Source organism: Phocoena sinus, chromosome 5, assembly GCF_008692025.1.
Source record: "Phocoena sinus isolate mPhoSin1 chromosome 5, mPhoSin1.pri, whole genome shotgun sequence".
Lineage (NCBI taxonomy): Eukaryota > Metazoa > Chordata > Mammalia > Artiodactyla > Phocoenidae > Phocoena > Phocoena sinus.
In genome coordinates, this window is record NC_045767.1 from 14,383,053 (window position 1) to 14,406,710 (window position 23,658).

General features: G+C 35.3%; 1 protein-coding gene across 2 annotated transcripts in view; it reads right to left on the bottom strand.

Annotated features, from left to right (window-relative positions):
- The window catches only part of INTU (inturned planar cell polarity protein), a 74,173-nt gene that overhangs the window by 33,127 nt on the left and 17,388 nt on the right, over positions 1–23,658 (bottom strand). The window contains exons 3-5 of one of the 2 annotated variants that reach the window (XM_032633581.1): positions 16,518–16,603; positions 7,826–8,029; positions 3,179–3,294 (exon numbers count right to left, since the gene is read on the bottom strand). In XM_032633581.1, the coding sequence (XP_032489472.1) occupies positions 3,179–3,294; positions 7,826–8,029; positions 16,518–16,603 (406 nt within the window). Of the gene's footprint in view, positions 1–3,178; positions 3,298–7,825; positions 8,030–16,517; positions 16,604–23,658 lie in introns of both variants that reach the window. The other variant, XM_032633580.1, reaches the window with a different exon arrangement.

Sequence of the window (23,658 nt, forward strand, 5' to 3'; positions counted from 1 at the left end):
AGAAACAGAGTCAAAATGAAATTAGAACATCTTTAAATGTCATAAAATTATAAACAGTCATTCATAAAAGATTACATATGGTATGATTTAAGAACTGCACGCTTAATCAGCAAATTTCTTGGCATATACCTGCCACACAGAAAACGCAAGGAATTGTACAACAAAAACATATTCTGAAATATAAAAACTCACAAAAAACTCTAGGTCAAACAAAAGTAGACCCATTACAGCAAAAATATGTTGAAATTCTTTTGCTAACATTAACTGACTATATGCAATTTTTTTTTCAAAAGAAAGCTTCCATCCCAGTGTGTTAATTTAACAAATCTTTTCTGATTGTCTATTTATGAACATGATTTACTAAAAGAGATTACGAAGAAACAAAGATGTGGTCCCAGCTCAAAAGATGATCATTCAGTATGGGACACAGATACGTAAACAAGTAACCAAAATATAAGTCAGATTAAAACATATTCTCAAGGAAATGTTTGGAGTGATGGTTATATTCATGATGGTGATAGTTTCAGGGTCTATACCAATGTCAAAAATGATCAAATTATACATTTTCATGTGTGCAACTTACTGTACTTCAATTATATTTCAATGAAGTTGGAAAACAAATTAAATGTTTTCTAAAAGAGAGATACAACAATAAACTATGGAAATACAGAGAACATGATTCCTTCTTATAGTGTGGGTAGGTGGTGGGAAGAAGATAAAATAAAAATATGATGTAAAATAACATTTATTGATTTGGGAAAATGTTCAATGATATACTGCCACACAAAAAAAGTTACAATACAGTAGGTAGAGCATGATTCCATTTGCATAAAATAGATGGAAAAAATTAAGTGAAAAGTTATCATTTAATTTAGCAATATTTACTGAGCACTTACTACATGCCTGGGCCCTGGAGTTACAGAAATGAACAAGATCAGCCAAGTTCTTTGCCTCATGGAATCTGTGGTGGTTATCTTTGAGTGGTAGACTTTGGGGTAATTTTAATTTTTTCCATTTGTTTTTATATTTTCCATGTTTTCTTAACTGATCAGATACTTCTTTATAAAACTGCTTTAAAATTAAACATAATTTTAAAAAATTTAAAAATATATATATATTTAGTGTTTTCTTTGAAATTAAAATACACCCATCAGTCTTTATCTATTGAGTCCTAGGATATAGTGTACCCTGTATACTACAGTAGATAAGTGTGTGGGATTTTAAATATGAATTGCTAAATACATTTTTTTAAAAGGGATATTACTTCTGCCTTAATAAAGTTTTAAAAATGCATATACTTTTAGACAAATATTAGACTCCTTTATAGTCATAATTCATTTCACTATAGCTTCAAAACAGTGTATGCAACAAAAGATATGTTGCTAAGGAATCCCTGAAATAATAATTATTTTCATATTCTTTCACAAAAATGTTTTTCTCTCTATATTTACTGGTTTCCATATGTCTAACCCATATTTTAGCTAACAAGGTCTAAATGTGAAGTAAAATATCTATACTTTGGAGAAAAATAAAATAAAATCCACATGGGGAAACTTAAACACATTTTCTTACTAATAAGATTAAAAACGAGTCCTGCACCTTAGAAACATTATGCTAAGTGAAAGAAGCTAGTCACAAATAACGACATATTTCAATTCCATTCTTAGGAAATGTCCAGAATAGGGAAATCTATAGAGACAGAAAGTAGATTAGGGGTTGCTTAGGACTTGGGGTGGGGTAGGTGCATTGATAGCTAAAAGATACAGCGTTCCTCTTTGAGATTAAAAAATGTTCTAAAACTGACTCTGGTGATGGTTTCACATATCTTCAAATATATAAATAAAAACCATTGAATTGTACACTTTAAGTGGGTGAATTGTATGATATATGAACTATATCTCAATAAAGCAATTAAAAAAATTTTTTAAAGGCCTATCACATGCTTTTATAAATGTGAATTTATAGACTAAATGGAGCCTTGGTTACTAGTATTCTGAAATGAACTAATCTTTTCTATATACACTATACTAAAACTCCCAGAGTTAAACATCACTTTCATTTAGAAAAACAAGGAAATTTTTCCCGTTATCTTGAAGATCCCATCTATTAAAATCCTAGACAAGGACCTACTGTATAGCACAGGGAACTACACTCAATATTTTTTAATTACCTATTATAGAGGGAAAAGAATCTGAAAAAGAATATATATATATGTGTGTGTGTGTGTGTAACTGAATCACTGTGCTGTACACCTGAAAATGACACGACATTGTAAGCCAACTATATACTTCAAAAAAAATAATAATAAAATCCTAGAGGTGTCATTTCAATCAGAAGATGGGAAAAGAAAAATTAAAGCCTAGAAAATCCAATTTGGTATTCTATCAATATTAAGGAGCTCTTAAAGTTTGAGATAAACTTTTTTGGTAAAGTCTAAAATTGTTGAAATATTAAGGAAGAAAGATGGTTTATAATCTATAGATTTATTTTATGAAATAAAGCAAAAACAAAACTCAATAAACTTTGAGCCCCCCTTTTCCATAAGTTAACTATAATATTTCAAAGTCAAGACTTGATAAATGAACATGGAATGGGATGTGTGGCTCTATAATCGACTTTCACAAAGTTATTTAACACCAGTTTGCTTATCCATCACTGAGGGAACTTGCACAGATGATACTGCCTTCTGAATACTCTTCCTAGAGCGTATGTGTATTGTGTGTTTTCTATCATTGTTCTAAGAACAGAACAAAATATTTTGAACTACCTGAAAAATTCAGTATTCAGTCATCCTTATCAACCACAAAGCTATTGTCAAGCAAGTTAATAATCAAGATAAAGTCATAAAAAAGCCCAAACTCATCATAATGCTGTGCTTAAGAGAGACTGCCTTCATGAAGAAATTCTAAAGTAGAGTCATTAATCCAAGTTTGTGAAAGTCCAAAACATCTAGATCTACAGCTGTTCTCAGAACTTACATTTTAAATAGATGATTAGTAGAAATAACCTAGGTGAGAAACAAAATATCTGCAGATATCATATCTGCCATATAAATATTTACATTATAGATACAAATATATTCGTATAATAGATACCTGTATTAGTATTTTGTTTGTCAGAATTAAGGTAAAGAACTTGGGAGAAAGAGAATTAAAGCTAAATAAAAATCAATTATTACCTAGTAACTTGTGTCCCAGTTACATTTTCCAACATGTCACAGAGTGTGAGAAATATCCCTCTCACACTTTTAAGTTTCTGAGATGCATCAGATACTGGATAATGATATAGGATTTCCTGCTGTTAAATAAAAAGAAATAGAAATGTCAATTCCCCCCAAATTTTCCAACCGTTATATTTTTCATGGCAAGTTCAGACTTCAAATTAAGGAAAAAATAAAAAGATTCCTTTCAGCTTCAGTGGGAGGTTTATTCAAACATAAGGAGAGGAGTATGCCTGGAATTTTAACACATTACCTAGTATTTAAAATACCACATTTGAAAATAAGTTAGAGACTGTCAAAATTAGTCATGATACATGTACTGAGTAGGATAGTGATTAGTTGGAATAATTACAACTAATTGCAAACAATGTTTCAAACATTAATCTCCCTTTACAACAAATTAAAATATTTATAGTTCGTTATATAGATATTCTTATCTCCTGTGGTTGCATGTGCACACAGACACCACATGTAAATTTTAGGAGTCTTTAAGATAAGCTTCATCTTTGGTGAAACCATTAAATCTTTATTTAAACACAAGACAAGACTGCAATTAAACTTACAGAGTGAGAATACAAAATTAAATTAAAGTCATGCAGATAGGAAGAAAGAAGTATTATGATATTATAAAATCTTCTGTTTAAATTTGAAATCGTTTGCCCACCACAAATTAATCTGTATTCAAACTTTAAAAGAGAGACATTTTAAATTATGGAAAATACTAAATCCATAAGATTATTCACAAAATGCTTAATAGTTTTCTATTTTCACGAAGAGTATATTCCCAGGAAACACACAGTTTTTAAAAAATTTCATTTTTATAAATTGCAAAATCAAGATGTGCATTGCTAGTACTTTTACATGACGGATTGAATCATTCTCTGATTCACTTTTTTGCTATTACTTAAAGCAACATGCTAGTTTTCTCACAAGACAAATTAAAAGCAGGCAAAATTAAAATTTCTAGATAGAAACCATAGAGAATTCAGAGTAATTTCCAGTTATGCTACTTAATAACAATATTCATAACTATTAACATAGCCATTATCGAAAGCCCAAACTCTTAAAATACTGTATCTTTTCTTTGGTTCTCTCTCTAAAGAGCATTCTACACTTTGCTTTGGTCTCTCTTTACACGAAATAATTATGTGACTTGGAGTCCATGCCTTCGCAACTTTTACATTAGGATAAAATATAAATAATAACAAACTGGACACATCTGTTTTTTATACTTATTAAGCACATTCAGTATATGAAAATTGCTATGGAATTATGTGGCCAAATACAGTCTGCCTAACAACTCAAAATTTCTGTAATAATGTAAAAATATTATAAACCATTTTATCTCTAGAAATTAACTCAAACACCAGTGAAGATCTTCTGTTATGTCTACGTAATAAATTTAAACCTTAACTGGTAAATAAACGTACTGTATTTAGCCAAATACCAAATACCACTTTAAACAAATAACTATATAGTCTTTGATTCATTTTTTTTAAAATGTCCAAATCTTGTAACTTGAAGAAAACAAGCTGTTATTAAATATGTAACTCACATGAAAACAAAATGACCCTATGACATTTAATTGTAAAATAAGTAATACCGGAATACAAAGGTCATTTGAGAAAGTCTCTATTCCAACCTCTGCTGTGACCAGCCCAGAAAGCCTCACAATGCAAGACCTGGCAAGCTCTACACTTCCTACCCAATTTAATTAGCTGTATTTTAAAGCACTCGTTAGTAGCATGCATTTGCAGCAGTTTCCACTCTATTCAGTAAGAATAAAAAGCCTCTCCTAATTACAGTGTTGATACAGGGCTGTCGACAGACAGAAACCTGTTCATTAAAGAAATATCTACACACTTTCCCATGGAAAGAAAGGCAAGGATGACAAAAGGCCTCAGCACTATCCTACTCCAAGATGACCTTGGAAGATTCAGGATGCTACCATCCCAGAAATATGTTGTGTGTTCTATTTAATACATGGTTAAATTTCTTACTGTTCTAAAGATACAAAGGACTAGTAAAACGTGCAAGAAATTAGAATTATCAATTCTAGGTCTCCATGTATTTTTCAGAACACAGAAAATTATAAATATATGTAGAAGTAAATCCCTTCCTTTCCAGTTCAATTATTGGCTAAATTATGACATATGAAGAAACAACACAAGGAAATACACCCTTTGGATAAAATGGGTTTGGCATTGAGAGTATAGGCTGCAAAGATTTCAAAAGGAAAGAAATGTAAACTAGGTAAAAACTTTTTAGATCTCCCTTCTGCTCAAAGCATTATGGTAAACTAGATGCTCTGAGACCCTTGTGCTGTAAAACAACTGGATTCATGGCCAAAACATACTTGTTAAACTGCTGGATATATAACAAGTAGAGAGGTTTCCAATGACATCTTCTCCATACCTTTCCAACCCCCTTCCTCAGCACAGCAAAGCAAGCTGGGGCCTCAGCTGGGAGTGGTGAGTAGTGGGCAGAAGGACAGAGGCAGGTTGTCTTGAGGGCTGATATCTACAGTGTCTTCAGTCAGGACACTGAGCATTGGGCCAGTGGCTAGGTAGGTGAGCTGGGCCTAGGACCACTGCCTTAAACCTAGACCCTTTAGTGAGGCTTAAGTGTGCTATGTCAGTGATAGAAGCAGAAGAAGCAAATTCTATTTGAAGGAAGGCATTTCCCATTTAGAAACACAGGACTCCCAAAGATAAAATCAAGCAGTAAGTTTAGTCAATGATACCCAAGGAAATAACAAGGTAAGCCACAACAAGTCAGAGTCCCCATTAGGACTTAGAGATATTAGAATGGGAAGATATAGAATGAAGAAGAGCTATGTATGAGATGCTTAGAGAAATAAAGTATAGAATCACTAAGACAAGGAAACAACAGACTACTAGGAATAGCATAGCAGATTTGCATGTAGATTAGTTAAAAACTTTTCAGGAACTTCTAAAAATAAAAATAGGAATATTTAAGCAAACAAACAAAAAAACACTATGGAGAGGTTAAAAAACAGTTTGAACATACCAGAAGCAAGAAACTGAACAAAGAAAATAAAAGACAGATTCATTAAAAGAAATGACCAACAGTAGACTTATTAACAGCAATTGTAAGTCAGAAGACAAAGAAATACTATCTTCGAACAGATTAGAGAAAATAAGTTTCTACCTAGTTGGCATAAGTAATGCTATGTGTTGACTTCATCTTCTTCCTGGCCACACAGGAAGACTATATTTCTCACCTTCTTGCATTGGGAGAGACCATATAACTAGTTCTAGGCATTGGAACATGAGCAGAAGTGATGTTCCTACTTTTAAGCTAGGCCTCTGAAATGTCCCATGTGATATTGCATGCTTTCTGTCTTCTCTCACTGGCCAACTAGATGGAAAAGATCCAAGAGAGGACTCTGAAGTCCTTGGGAATAATGGAACCACTGAATGAAGGGCTCAAATCATTGAGCCATTTGACCAGGAACATGTACATTGAAAGGAGAAATAAATTTTTACTATGTTAAGCTACTGAGACATTAGGATTATTTGTTATAGCAACTGGCCTATTCTCACAATGTATAATTATAAAGCTACCTTTCAAGAAGGGGTGAAAAAGACATCAAATAAATAACAACAAAAAGAATTTACCACCAACAGATTTTCATTAAAAAGAGATGCCTAGGGGCTTCCCTGGTGGCGCAGTGGTTGAGAGTCCGCCTGCCAATGCAGGGGACACGGGTTCGTGCCCCGGTCTGGGAAGATCCCACATGCCGCGGAGCTGCTGGGCCCGTGAGCCATGGCCGCTAGGCCTGCGCGTCCGGAGCCTGTGCTCCGCAGCAAGAGAGGCCACAACAGTGAGAGGCCCGCGTACCGCAAAAAAAAAAAAAAAAAAAAAAAAAGAGATGCCTAAAGTATATGTTTTAGGAAGAAGAAAAATGATCAAATAAGGTCAGCCTGAGATTTAAGAACAGTGAATAAAGAAAATGGCAAGCATATATGTAAATTTAAAGATGACTCATCTGTACGAAATACGATGTACAAAATATGCATTTTATGATATATAATTTATACAGTTTATAATGTATAAAATATGATAATAATAAGTAGTAGTACTAGTAGTATAATTATGCCCAACTTGTGGAATTTTAAAAAATGATACCACTGAAATACTGATGACAATACCATGTAGGTGAAGAGGGGAAAATTGGAGTTAAGGTATACTAAGGGCCTTGAATTATTTTGAAAAGGGGTTAAGATAGTATTTAACTTTAGAATCTGTTAAGAGAAATATCATGATAAAATTTTTAGAGTAATCACAAGAAAACAGAAATAAGAATATACAGCAAGAATAATAATGATGCAAGCAATCAAGTATAGTTTAAAAAATATCATGGAAAAAGCAATTCAAATAGAAATTTTTAAAGAAGGTAGAAGAAACAAATTCAAATATTTCAGTAATCTCTATAAATGGACTGATTGAGCTTGTCAATTTGAAGACTGCTGTGTGTAAGAGACATACCAAAAACATAAGACACAGAATGACTGAGAATCATTTGGAAGACTATAAAAAGGTCCTTACTTTTTTCCTTTGCACTTTTGAGCAGACACTCACCTCTTCCTTTGATGTTTCCGAGTCGAGCTGTAGTGTGAGATACATAACGATGTGAGGAGTGTTTAGAATATTCTGCTGGGTATCTTTGTCCTCTTCTCCCCATGGAAGTTTGATTAAATCACTTGTGTTTGACTGTGCCTTCTTCTGTCTTGGTTGAGTTGTTTGCTTTTTCACAGCATATGCATTTTCGAATGTCAGTTTCACCTTTAAAAAATTAAAACGTGTTGATTTTTCAACAAGGGAAAATCAGCTGTGGTTTTCACAAAGGATCTGTACATGCACATTCACTCAGGTACGCACGGTATGCATAAAAATCATCCTAGAGTATGGGCTCCTTGATGGCAGGGACTGTGTATTCTACTTATATCTCCAGGTCCTAAGACAGTATCTGGCACATATTTGTACAAATATTTATTAAGAATATATAATTCTCTGTATATAAGTTCATTAGTTTAAACTTAATCATTTTATTCCAAGTACTGACAACAAATACAAGAAATGCCATGGAAAAACAAAAATTAGTATGATCTGATAGCATAATAGAGAGTAACATTACATTAAGAACGGTAATAGCACTGACTCATCTGGGGAAGGTAAAAGGAAGAGATTCAGGATTAAAAGCAACCTCATACAACCAGAATTAGCTCTCCTTTCAAGTGAGGTGATATTCAAATATTCTTCTCTTAGACATTCTTTGTGGTCCTTTGAAATAAAGGCTAAGGACAGTAAAAACCATCAACATGCCAGATCTTGAACCATGACCCTAAGAAGACTATCTATCAGTTTTGTCAAGATAGTTTTAATTTCATGGCCTGATGTCAAACAAGATTGGTAAGAGTCCAGAATGTGGCCATTTTCCAGTTGTTGAAAGGTAGCTTCCACTTCTCAATTAACTTTCCTTGAAAAAGGAGATATGTGTCTAGATGCCAGCTGGCCAAAGATAACTTGCTTACTTCAAAGAAGCACCAGTGTGTATCTTGACTAAAAGAAGTTTTCACTAAATGTAGTTAATTTTGTGTAGCAAGGACATCATCACAAGCTATATAGGCACAAAATGTTCCTAATGTTTAAAGTCTTATCAGAATACAGATAAGTAAGACAGGACATTCTAACTGTAACAACCTATAAAATTTTAAATTTAGACATTAAAGTGCAATGACTCCTTTAATTAGATTAAATTTTAAAAGTCAAAAAATAAATTCATGCTTGATCAAGAATAAAGAAGTCTGGTCAATATAGGATATTAAATCATCACACTGTACAGCCTAAACATATATGATTTTTATTTGTCAATCAAACCTCAAAAAACTGGGGGAAAAAGGAAATGTCAATATTTAAAAGAAGATAAAATTGTTTGTATGCAGTAAGTTGCATTTTGAGAGGAAACATTTAAAAATTATTATCAAGACAATAATAAACAATACCTATTTTTAATAATTTATTAAAAGAGGTACTATTTTCAAGGCCAACTTTAACTATATGATAAATATGAATATGTTACTATCACTCCTTTAAAAAATGAGTCTTACATACTTATACATTTTTATCAAAAATGTTAAGCGTATTATTTTAAAAAATTCATTCATAATCCCATCAGCCCATCTAACTATTGTTAGTATTATACTGTAAAATAAATCTATCCTGATGAATAAAAGCTTTCAAATGAAGAAATATCTAGATTGCTTTTTTTGATTGGCAAAGAGTGACTATTTATGGTTGTATTCAATTTTGCTTATCTGTAGCTGTCTGGCGCTTCAGAGGCACTAAGTTATCTCTGTCTACCTAAAGTGAATTTAGTTAAATAAACATATTTTCTAAAATAAGTTTCTGGGACTTCCCTGGTGGTCCAGCGGTTAAGACTTCATGCTCCCAATGCAGGGGGCGCAGGTTCAATCCCTGGTCAGGGAACTAGATCCCACATGCAGTAACTAAGAGCCTGCATGCTGAAACTAGAAGATCCCGCATATCAACTAAAGATTCCGCATATCAACTAAAGATACCGCATGCCGCAACTAAAGATCCTGCGTGCTGTAACTAAGACCTGGCGCAGCCAGATAAATAAATAAATAAATAAATAAAGTTTCAGATTTTATTTTATTAACGAGTAGAAAAGAGACATGAGGTCTAAATTCATCTATCTATCTATCTATCTATCTATCTATCTATCTATCTATCTATATATTCAGAGTTAAGATGAACCAGATCATGACTAGAGAGTAGGAAGAGAGAAGTTCCTCATGAAATTTTTCTGAGGCCAAATGATAATGTTTCTTTACAAAACATTTAATATTCCAAGCGGAAAATATCAACCTTTACTAATTTTTAATGTTTTCTGTAAACTTGATGTTGAAAAATGGGCCCTTGGTATTATTAGAACACTGTATCTAAAAAGGCTAATAGAACACTAGTATATTTGGGGGGGAAATATTAAGTAAGCTAAACAAAAACATAAAAAGTTAGAGATCCTATATGAGAACAATCAAGAGTTATCTGAGGAAAATTAATATAAGGATAAGGTGAGGAGAGATGAAGAGACACTGTTTCCAACATAATCTTAGAAATATGTGAAAAAGAATATTTGGTGTGAGGTTTTGACCCAAACAAGCAACATGGAAGCATTATATGGCCTGAAAGACTATGTTCTGAGGATGGCATCTGTTCTAGTGGGTAATGCTCAATATATGTATACATAAGTAAAAATATAAGCATAAGCATAAATATATTAAATCCTTGAACAAGGATCCAATGAAGTAAAAATGGCTTGGAGCTCAGGGGGTTCTTTCATTTGAGAAGGAGGATTTAGGAGTGTCCAGAAGAAAATATATGGGAGTCTTTGACGGTGTTCCTTGGGAATGTGAGAAATCTTTCGAATTGGGGGAAATCCCGAGTGCAGACTTTGTACCAATATAGAGGGGAGCTTTGAAGATTGTCCCCAGCACTGGGCTTTGGGGAGGAACTAGGTATATGAATGGAGTGGAGGGTGAGAAATCTGACTGTAGGAAGCAGATGAGTGACATCCTAGGGGAGCAGGTGTCACAGAGGCAGTCTGCGTCGGCTGGAACGTCTGTGAGAGCTGTGCACCCCAGTGGTCCTCAGAGAAAGAAATATGTGTCCGAAGAGACAGAAGGGAGGGTATCTTCTCCAGCTGAGATTCTTGTGGGTGGAGAGGTCAAAAGATAGGGTATGACTCACCAAGAATGACAAAAGGAAATGAGTTGGTAGACTTAAAATAAAAATTTACCAATTTTACTTTAGGCAGCAATGGCAACCTAAAATTTAAGACTGGTTTGCTATGCTTGGTGAAGAGCGACACACTTGAAAACTAACTTTAATGCTACACTTGGCAAACGTCAGAACTTCTTTTCTGTGGGGCAAGAACCTTTTCCCCTCAGCATGACAAAAACTCAAACAAATAAACTACAGAACCATCCACTAACATTCTTTAAGGAACTATCTTAGCCACCATTCTTCTGATTTAAGTAAAGTTGGCTCCATAATGCAAAGATAACTACACTTTAACAAGACATTCTGAAATGCTTACATGTTAAGTAGCCATAAATGTCAGGAAATCTGGTTGTCTTGATAAAATGATAAATGGGTAAGACAGACAACCAAATTAAGAGTTAAGTGCCATTTTTAAAAAGGGGTTGATATATGTAAATATTAAGGATATTATGCGTTTTATAGGAAAAAACTTTTATTAAGAAGCATCTGATATAAGATAGTTTATAGCTTCTTATAAAAAAAGGTTTTTATAAGAGTTCATATGAAGGTTCTTATAAAGAGGGTTTTTCTGTTGGGTTTGTATGAGGCTTCTTATAAAAAGTGTTTTCTGTTGTTCCTCCATGGACATTAACTGGTGACAAGTTTCATCATCTCCTGTCTCCCTCAAAAGGTTTTCTTATTTGTGCAATTTCCCCATCCTTTCTTTCCTCGGTCCCCCCACCCCCGACCCTGGCCCCTCAGTTCAGGAGCTGATATGTCTTACCTCAGGTCCAGGGATATGCTCTCTATAATTCACCACTGCCAAAATCTTGTTGCTTTAATTATATCCTCTCTCTACTCCCACCTCCAACCCACCCCACATGACAAGCAATGTCTCTTCAGCCTCTGCCAAACCAACCAACTGATCCTTTTTCCCCATTAGCTACCATGCCATCCTCTTCACACATGGGACCTGGGGAGGCTGTCAGAATCTGAAGCAGCTCCAGAGCCAGACCACACTCTCACTTCTGCCCCATGGTCTGCACTCTCTCACAACATCTTCGTTGCTCTCCATGTGTCTGATCTTTTCTCCTTTCTGGCAGATGCTCTGAATATTCCTTAGTGAAAACTCTGAAGGAATTGAGTCTACGTGGCTCAGCAAATTCTCTCTCCTCCATCCTCCTCTTTCGGGTGATCTCACAAGATTACTCAAGACAAAACTTGGAAGGCATCTTGGACTCCGCTCTCTCCTGCAGGAAGTACTGTCCTCTTTACTTCCCACATACTTTAAATCTAATCTACTCCTTTTCCTCCATATCCACAGCCAAGGCCTTTGCTCAGGCCTTCACCACTTCTCTTCTGAACTACTGGAAAGCTGACCACCTGGTTTCCCAACCTCCAGTCCCATCCAGAGGGATATATTCCTAAATGCAAATCTGATCACATCAGTCTTCTTCTTTAAAACATTGACATAGCTGGTTACTTCTGGGCTCTGAGAATAAAAAAAACACTTACAAATACTTTTTAAAAAATTTGCCTACTTCCTAATCTTTCCACAATATATATGAGCACCACTTTTTGTGGAACAAAGAAATAATAAAAATTAAAATATTCTACTCAAGTGTCATCTCCTTTAAGAAGCATTTTCTCCTCTCTCTGAGGCCTAAGAAGTACTTGAAAGCTGAGAGTCTAAGATGAATGTTCTGCAGGCTGATCTCCCAGAAAAGGAATTGGCTTCCTCCAAAGTTCCAGGAAACACGGTGATGGCCCAGGGCTTAATGCAATCAATCCCGGTCAACTGCAATGTTTGCACCCAAGTTTCCTGATCAAGCCAGGGGAGGGGATGGCATAACTGCATCATTATGTGCTTGTTGAATAAATGAATGAACAGAGCTGTGACAACAGGTCAAGGTCACAAAGGTCAGTAATTAGAAAAGTACTTGCACCTTTGTTCTTGTCATTTTGAATTTTTAAAACATTTTTTTTAAAACCCACAACATTTTATTCAAAAAATGATAAACCTACGGAAAGTTGCAAGAAGTGTACAATTATGCATATATTTCTCACGCAGTTTCAGCAATTTTTAACATTTTGCCACATTTGCTTCCTCCCTCTCTTCTCGCTTGTGTGACTCCCCTCTCCTTCCATCCTCACCCTCTCTCTCTATTTAAAAAAAATTTTTGCCTGAACTACCTGAGAATTATTTGCAGCTATTTTAACGCTTCATTGCTAAGTACTTTAGTCCATGTCTCCTAAGGATACAAAACCAAATACAATTATGATACTTAAGAATTTTAATATTAAACACAATACTATTCTCTAGTAAAGGCTGTATTCAAATTTCCCCAAATATCCCAATACAGCTGTTCCTAACTGCACTACAGGATCAATAAAGGATTAGTCACTGCATTTGGTTGTATCAAAGTCTGTATTCAGTTCTAGCTCTGAGTTAGTTCAGTCTGTCTTAGTCTAAAACAGTTGTCCAGCCTTTTTTTCTTTCATGACATTAACATTTTTGAAGAATCTAAGATAATTGTTTTGCAGAATCTTAAAACCTGGCTTCAAAAGAAATGATTTGGGCTCTTTGTGCCTCATGTAGTATATAGGCTTTGCCTCTGGATTTCATCCTGGTGTTCTGAAACTATTTATAACAGAACTTATTTAAAATTCAAACACAGAACTGTAGAGTTGGAATGGGGCTCAGAGATTTATTCTCTCAAATCCCCTCTGATTATAAATGAGGAACCTGAAACCCAGAAGAGTGTGGAAACTTGCTCAGAGCGAGGTTTAAAATAGAGATCTGCCCTCCTTCTCCTCAGTGACCTTTCTACCACATTATACTCTCCTCCAGGGCATCTTCTGTTGGATGACAAGAAGGCTTTCAGGCTATTTTTATACTCTAAGTTTAAAATGGTACTGTTGGCTATTTCCAAATTTAAATATTAAGTCTGCTAAGGTATTCTTTATAAACCAGCATTCCTCTCCCCTCTTCAAACCAGGTAGAACAGCTTTTTCTGAGACAAGTCCACTGCAGTTAGTTCTGGCCCAACAAGAACAAGGGGATGCAGACACGAAGATCCACCCAGGTTGTATGTGAAATGGGAGTAACATGCTCTGGAGTCAGTTTCAGTTCTAGCTCTGAGTTATTAATTCTGCACCCTTGGACAAATCATTAACTCTCTCTCAGATTTTTTTTTCTCATATATAAAATAGGAATACAAATTATCAGATTCTTACAGATTGTTATGGGGAACAAATGAAATTATCAAAGGGAATGCTATTAGCAAAGCACTGACACACTTGATGGCACATACAAACACTAGTTCCCTTCCCAATTCTCAGGTTGTATATAGTCAAAATCCCCTTGAAATTGCAGTAGGAAGGCAAGGCCGTGCTGGGGTACAACATACTCTCTCAATAGGCTAATTCCAACTCACAACAGTTTTTCTTCCGTCTTTAAAACAAATTGCTGTTTCCTCATTTCTGCACGAGATGTAAGAATTGGCACTTAAGAGCCATGTTGTTAAAAAATATATATAAAATAAATATAAATATATATACAAATACATATATTTGTGTGTGTGGGGGGGGGGTATATGTTTAAGCACAGAACCACATTTAATGCAGTTGTAAGGCAAACCAGGCAGACAGCAGATACACTGCTATTTCATGCTTAATGAGGACATGGAAATGGTGGATGAAATTGGTCCAAAAATATTTAAATCATTATTTCTTTTTCTTCTTTTTCTGCCAAGGGTGCATAGCTGAATTTACAAATGTTAATTAAATATAAGTATAATGTGACTCCACTGGAAACATAATTCTTTTTTTGAAGACAGAACAGATGTGGTTGAACTTTGGCAGTACTGACAGGACACCTGCCACTGACATAGGCAAGAAAGGAGGAGCCCTCATTTGGGGCTGATAACGCAGCCAGTTTACTTGGGTGACACTGTTTCAGTCATTAAAATACTGTGATTCTTCATTACTGACTGGCAAGCAGCTGCCGTCTGGACCCCTTAAGGTGCCCTAGTACCTTGGCCCACCCCTGTTCCTCCCCTCATCTAGCAACTAAAGGGGATACCAGCACACCCTACTGAAGCACTATGTCCGCCTGATTGCTATTATTTCACACAGCACCCCACCTCCATCCCCATCTCTCTATCCACTCCTAGACATTGCTAGTCACTGGCTACCATAGTTATTCTAGCACTTTCATTTTGCATTTCTGAAGATAGCTAAATTTACAGAGCATCTGTGTGTGTGTGTGTTTGTGTGTGTGTGTGTGTGTGTGTGTGTGTGTGTGTGTGTGTTAAGAGAAGGAAGTAAACATAACAGGAGTCTTTTTTCTTAGAAAACAAGAAATTTCATAATGGGTCCTATTATTTCAGAATCTCAAATCAGATGCAGATATGATTCTGATTTATCAGGCATTCTGTTCTTCATCCTGATCAATCTGAAACTTGCTTCATCCTCTCACTGCCTGATGGAGTCTCTAACCTGTCTAAAACATATCACCGTCCCTACCCCTCGAAAGAGAGAAAGCCAATTCCTGATGATAACAAGAGCAGAACATTCTTAAACAGGAGGTATAGCATTTTAAAAATACATCTAATCGAGGATGGATCTAGAGACTGTCATACAGAGTGAAGTAAGTCAGAAAGAGAAAAACAAATATCGTATACTAACGCATGTATGTGAAACCTAGAAAAATGGTACAGATGAATCGGTTTGCAGGGCAGAAGTTGAGACACAGATGTAGAGAACAAACGTATGGAAACTGAGGGGGGAAAGTGGCAGGGGGTGGTGGTGGTGGTGGTGTGATGAATTGGGAGATTGGGATTGACATGTATACACTGATGTGTATAAAACTGATGACTAATAAGAACCTGCTGTATAAAAAAATAAATAAAACTAAATTTAAAAAAACAAAACGAAAAAAGAAAAAATACATCTAATGACATAAAAATGTCATCTGTAATACAAAATGTCAATGCTTAGAGAATCAAAATAACTTATTATGAAAGAGATTTATTTTTACCTACAAGGAATGAAAAATAATTCATTAAGCTAAAAGCTCAGGAGTAAGGCTAAACTAGATAACAAAAAAGAAAAAAAATCAAGAAAATAGTATAGCTTTTAAAATAAACAAAACCACAATAAAAAACTTTATAGCAATTATGATTTTACTAAGTCAGAACATAGAAAATTCCATGACTATTTTAAATGGCTTTCCTAGGAATTGGATTTTCATCAGCAGGTATGGTACTTATAATGGCAAGTTGGTCATTATGTATGTTATTATTGTTCTTGTAGATATTTCTCTCTTTTTGGAACAATCTCTAAGAGCTAAAATTTTAGAAATATCCTAGCATGTTAAGTATAACTCGCCCATTATACATGACTATTTTCAGAATTTCATAAAAAGATAGCACAAACACTTATTTCATGTAATTCATCCTAAAACACAGAAAAAGAATGTCCACACCTGCATAGGTCCAGGAATGCAAGATAGAACTCTCTCTATGTTCTCAGAGGTCACATCTACATCGTTCACGGCAACAAGGACATCACCTGAAAACAGAATCACAATAAAAGACAGTTGTGTGAGTATCCAAAATGGAAAAAGATCTAGAATTGGAACATTATAAAGCATCTATTCTGATCTTCAAAGTACAATGGAAAATGTGGTACAGACATTCAGGGACTTTTTCAAGGTTATAAAGCTCATTAGTGGCAGAACTAATCTCCCACCCCACTCTTTCTTAAACTATAACACAGCCCAACATTGCACCATAACTTAATACAGCCTATGAATATTTAGAGAGATGAATATTCTCATTTTTGATACAATTGGGAGAATTACATAAACCCAAGGGACAAATGGAAAATTCGTAGCCAAATATTGCACTTAACAAAATTGAATCTAACCACTTAGACTCACAGTAAAAAAAAATGCAGCTGACATTTTAATTAAATCCATGTGGTATATCATAACTCAATATGCTGTGCATTCACTGTTATTACTGATATGTGCCTACACACGTCTTTGTTTCAAAAGCCCCCAACCGCAATAAAACCTATAGCATGTTTCGGTAAAAAATCTCCTTTTCCATGGCTTTTCTTTAAATGTGTATATTATCAAATCAGGTGGCTTTAATAAAGATCAGTGTTAAAATGGAAATTTACTTTCACAACATAAAAGTAATACCTAAACACCAGTCAGTATATTAATAGAAATACACATACCAAGGTTATTTTTTTCTCCTCATTCCCATCATTAGGAAATTGATTAAATAATTCATACTCATCCATTCATTAGTTTATCCAACAAATACTTATTGAGCATCTGCTGTATGCCAGGCACTGTTCTAGGCACTGCAGATAGAGAATTGAACAAAACAGACAAAAAACTCTACTCACATGGAGCTTAATACTCTTTGGGGAAAACAGATAATAAATATATATTGATATATATAGACAAAATAGTGTTGGTAGACAATTCTCCATTGGTCTCTCATATTTTCGTATATCTTAAAAGCCAAGGCACTGAAAGTCTGTGTTCTGGATTATCTTTTCAAGATTGTCTGTATAGCGAACAGCTTTGGATGAGATAGTGTCTCCCTCCAGAGCAAACGTACAGTATAATAACAGCAAAAAAAAAGTACTGTATAAGATATATTAACAATATCTTATTGTTAATAATTGTCCTTTATAAAAGATTTATGTTCCCTAAGCTCCAAGTTCCTGTCCTTTAATGCAACCCACTATGTGTGTAGGGGTCACCTGGCCCTTTTCATGACGCCCTGTGGGAATGAGGGTTGGGGAACAGGTGAAACTGCCATTACTTTAGCTACTGCTATTCCTCACCAACCCCCGTCCCTTCATTCCTTGCTCTCCCTGATGTGTATCATATGGGAAAGGGGTTAAGTGCAGAGTGAGCATGAGTTTCTTAGGTCAGCCCTCTGAAAGCCTGCAATGACCTACACTAGGTTCAAATGCTCAAGAGATGCTATTCAGTTGAGAGTTCCTCAGGTTTGGGCACCAAGCCTTATATGATGGTCCGCTGTTGCAGCACTTTGAGCAACCTGGTAACTTTTCTTAAAAGAATTTTGAAATGTATAGAAATATCAAATCACTATGTTGTGTAACAGGAACTAACATAGGGTGGTAGGTCAATTATACTTCCAAAATAAACAAGCAAACTCACAGAAAAGAAATTGGATTTGTGGTTACCAGAGGCGGGGGAGGAGAGAAGAGGGGAATTGGATGAAGGTGGTCAAAAGGTACAAACTTCCAGTTATAAGATAAGTAAGTACTAGGAATGTAATGTACAACATGATCAATATAATTAACACTGTTGTCTGTTATATAACAAAGGTGTTAAGAGAGTAAATCTTGAGTTCTCATCACAAGGAAAAAATTTTTTTTTCTATTTCTCTAATCTATATGAGATGATGGAGGTTCACTAAACTTACTGTGGTCACCATTTCATGATGTGTGTAAGTCAAATCATTATGCTGTATGCCTTAAACTTAGTGCTGTATGTCAATTATATCTCAATCAAACTGGAAGAAAAGAGTAAGAACTTGCAAACTAAAATAAGCTTCCAACTTCAATTCAACTTGAAAAAATGAAAAAGCAACATACTCCCCTAATTATTTTTAAATAAGAGATTAAACAAGTGTACTATATCAAATTATTTATAGCTATCTTGATTTTAAAAAGGAAGGAAGGGGACTTCCCTGGTGGCACAGTGGTTAAGACTCCGCGCTCCCAATGCAGGGGGCCGGGGTTCAATCCCTGGTCAGGAAACTAGATCCCACATGCATGCTGCAACTAAGAGCTCATATGCTACAACTAAGGAGCCCACCTGCTGCAACTAAGACCTGGTGCAACCAAATAAATAGATAAATAAATAAATAAACATTTTTTTAAAAAAGGGAGGGAGGGAAAGAGAGAGAGAGAGATTGGGAGGGAGGGAGGTGAACACAATATAGAAGTACTGATGTATTGATAAAACAAAATCCCTTCTGGACCGTACCAACCATGAGTTCTACTGTCTATAGATTATTCTATCCTCAGGACACCCAAATGGTGAAAAGATTTAAACCCTTCTCCTTTAAACTAAAACTCCATTGGATAATGTCCCAAATGACTCTGTTTTCTTTCCCCTCCAAACCCTAATGAATACAGTTCTGTAGTTGAGTGTTGTAGGAAGTATTATCTAAAAGCATCATGTCCAACAAACCTCTAAAAATAGGAGACATGTATCATCACAAAAGATATGAAAATAAATTTTAGAACAAGTGTAGTATATACACAATATTTCTAAATGTTTAGTAGAAAATTGTCTCTTTCTATAAAAGAAATGGTACATCCACTTCTCATTTTCCAGATACTTGCTTTCCTCACATTTTTCTGAGCCCCTCTGTGAGGTGACTCAGAGATGGCAGGCTTCCTGGACATCACATCACTGCAGTGGGCAGCCTGCACTCCAGGAAAGTTCTTTCTCAACAAGTGCATGGGAGTCATTAGTATGCAGGGTCCCATTTCAAAGGCTGAAAGGAAATGAACTGCATGAATTGATTTGAATTGTTAAATAAGAAATAGTCTGAGAATTATTGCTGGGTAGAAGTAAGAGGGAAAATTTATCAAGTTTATCAAGAGATTTCATTCAAGAATCAAATAAAACATAAAGGGGGAGATCAGTTTATCAAAATGCTTAAGTAAATCCCTTTGGGTGATTGGGCTTTTTCTTTGTTTTGTTTAATTACATTTTCTAAATGGTCTACCATAGCATATAATTATTACTACTGCAAAGAGAAAAAAATTAAAACTCACACACACTGTGGTAGGCAGAATAACTGTCCTCCAAAAATGTCCACATCCTAATCTCTGAAATCTGTGAATGTTACTTTACATAGCTAAAGAGACTTTTCAGATGTAATTAAGTTAAGGATCTTGAGATTGGGAGATTATCCAAAAGAGCCCAATGTAATTACAGGGCCTTTATAGGAAGGAGGCAGGAAAACCACAGAGTCAGAGAAAGAGAGACACGGAGATACTACGCTGTTGGCTTTGAAGATGAAGGGACCACAAGGCAAGGAATGCAGGTGGCCTCCAGCAGCTGGCCAAGGAAAGGGGTTCTCCCCTGCAGCCTCCAGAAGGAATGCAGCCTTGTGGATACATTGATTTCAGTGCGGGAAGACGCATTTTAGACTTCTGACCTCCAGAACTGCAAGATGATAAATTTGTGCTGCTTTAAATCACTAAGTCTGTGGTACTTTGTCACAGCAGCAATAGAAAATTAATATACCCGCTTAACAGAACAAAGCAACTTTGGCTAAGCACCAAGTGAGAGTCAGGGACCATGAATGCTAAAGAATAAAAGGATATACAAGGTACACTTGGCAGTCATTGGAAAAAGAATAAATCAGTCTTGTTAGAATCTGGTATTTACATACAAGAGGACTGGGAAATAGGTATGAGACAGTGGGGTGGGATCAGATTGTGCATTTAAATTGATCATTTAGGGACTTCCCTGGTGGCGCAGTGGTTAAGAATCTGTCTGCCAATGCAGTGGACACAGGTTTGAGCCCTGGTCCGGGAAGATCCCACATGCCATGGAGCAACTAAGTCCGTGTGCCACAACTACTGAGGCTGCGCTCTAGAGCCCACGAGGCACAACTACTGAAGCCTGCATGCCACAACTACTGAAGCCCGTGCGCCTAGAGACTGTGCTCCGCAACAAGAGAAGCCACTGCAATGAGAAGCCCGCGCGCCGCAATGAAGAGTAGGCCCCACTCGCGGCAACTAGAGAAAGTCTGCACGCGGCAACTAGAGAAAGCCCGTGCACATCAACGAAGAACCCACACAGCCAAAAATAAATAAATAAATTTACATAAATAAATAAATAGATCATTTAAATTAAGCTGAATTTGACTTCAGAGGGGAAAGCATATGGTTTTTGAAACATAGTTACATACTGCCATTTTATACATTCAGGTTAATGCATTTACTGACAAATTCTTAAGTTTTGAGAGAATAAAAATTATTGTATTTTTTTAACTTCAATATCAATCCCTCAACTATAACATGTAAGCACTAAACCAGAGAAAATTAAGGTCCCTCCCAACCTACCATTTTAGAATTCCTTGAATAAGGATAGCTCATCTACTGTAACTACCATTCAGAATATTAAGTAAAACATCACATTCTCTGAAGATGATGGGTAAGAAACTAGTGCCAGGTTTTTATTTCTCATTAAAATAGAAAATAATATTGCAGAAATGTTGTAAAAATTATTGATAGCTATAAATTATTGATGGCATTATAGCCATGATTGTTTCTGCAAATTATTTTTAGTCTTTACATTTGTTCACACAAATGAGGCATCAAGGATTTTTTTCCTTTTAAACTTCTCAAGTAATAAGAATTTTTATGCTGGTATACAGTTTTTAGAATTACAATTTTAATAGTCAAATAACATACAAATTTATTAAATTATAATTTAAATAATCAGACTCTTGGTTTGACATTTTCATGCTTTTTATCATTATTAAAGAATGCTCAAATAAATGTTTTCGTGCACATAGCTTTTCCTGTTTTTACATCTAGGGTCAGCAAACTTTTTCTGTAAAGGGTCAGATCAGTAAATATTTTAGGCTCTGCAGGCCATATGGCCTTTGTCGCAACTCCTCAACTCTGATATTGTAGCTTGAAAGCAGCAATAAACAAATGAATGTGGCTATGTTCCAATAACATTTTACTTATGAACACTGATATCTGAATTTCATATAATTTTCATATGTCATAAAATATCACTCTTGATTTTTTTTAAAAAAACCATTGAAAAAGTTAAAACCATTCTTGGTTTGCTGACTGTACAAAAATGGGTGGTGGGCCTGATTTGATCTGCCGGCTGCGGTTTGCAGATGTGTTTTAGATTACTTCTTTAGGACAAATGTCTCAGAATGAATTAACTGGGTTAAACAGTACATTGTGGTAGTTTAACACTTATTTCCCAATTACATTTTGAAAGGATTAAATCTTTTCATTTTTGTTTCAAAGAGAAATCTTTTGGCACTTTCCCCACCCATTCAAGTGAGCAACCTGGCAAGTGAAAGAGCTCTGTGAATGGAATTCACAACCCATGGGTCTCAGCTGTATCACTGACTGGCTGTCTGCTCTCAGGTAAGTCATGCGATTCCTTTGGTGCTCATCCGTAAGGGGAAGTAACAACCAGACGCTCTCAACAAAGGCCTAAAAACTCTAAAATTCTGTCTTTCCAGTGAACACACTGCTTCAGTGTCTTTCCTTTACTAGTGGTTCAAGTACCATGGGGAGAAGTATGGGGAAAAAATGACGTGTGAGGGGAGAGACAAAGAAGTAGAGTTATTTTCATTAAGAATATCAAAATGTTACACCTATTAGAGGAGAAAATAAAAATGTATACCAAGTAATAGTCTGCAAAATATTAGAGAATAAAACCATACGTTATGTGTTCATAAAAACCAAATCTGTCTTTTCAAAAGAGCACTTCAGATATTTTAATTGGAAATAACCAAAATGTCCACCAACAGTGGAATGGAAAAATAAATAGTATGTATTCATACAACGGAATACTACATAGTGAGAACATGGATATTTCTCATAGATTATAAGCTAAAGAAAATATAATAGAAACAAGAGAATACACACCATATACTTTCATATACATGAAGTTCAAGAAGAGACAAAATCAACTCTCTTGATAGAAAAGTTCTGACTTTTAAAAGATTACCTTTGGGAGGGGGTACTGACTAGGAGGATGTACCATGGAGCCTTCTGGGTACCAAAAACATTCTATATCTTGACCTGGGTGGTAGTTACACAGGGACAAACATATGTCAAAATTTACTGAGTATACATTTAAGATTTGTGCATATTATGGGTCATACCTCAATTAAAATGATTTTTTTAAAAGTAAATCCAAAAATACTTCCAAAATTTTTTAAAATTTAAAAGAGAAACTTAGCACAAGTATTATACAAAACAAATCTCTGTAGTGATCACATGTGAGAACATTAGAAGTTGACACAAAAAGAGCTTGAAATAAAAACTTTATTCTTCATCAGAAAAAGTTTCCAGGGGTATGTGTGTCTAGAATATTAATGTGGGGACTTCCCTGGTGGTCCAGTGGGTACAACTCCATGCTCCCAATGCAGTGGGGGTCTGAAATCGATCCCTGGTTGGGGAACTAGATGTCACATGCATGCTGCAACTAAGAGTTCACATGGCACAACAAAGATCCCGCATGCCGCAACTAGATCCCGCATGCCGCAACTAAGACCCAGCGCAGCCAAAATAAATAATTAATTAAAAAAAAAGAATATCAATGTGTAATTTCTCTAACCCTATCCTTTCCAATCCTCAAAAAAACATCTAGTTTAAGATGACCAAAAAAGGGTAATCTTGAAGACAAAAATAAATCACTGAGATGATATGCAGTTTCTAGGATGTAGATAAAAGGGGAACTTCTATTTGTTCTGGACTGAGTCAGAGGCTGACTACAGGTAGTCCAGGAGCTATCAACTGTCAAACTTTAACAGAAACGCAAAAGTAGAAATATAAAAAATAAACATGCA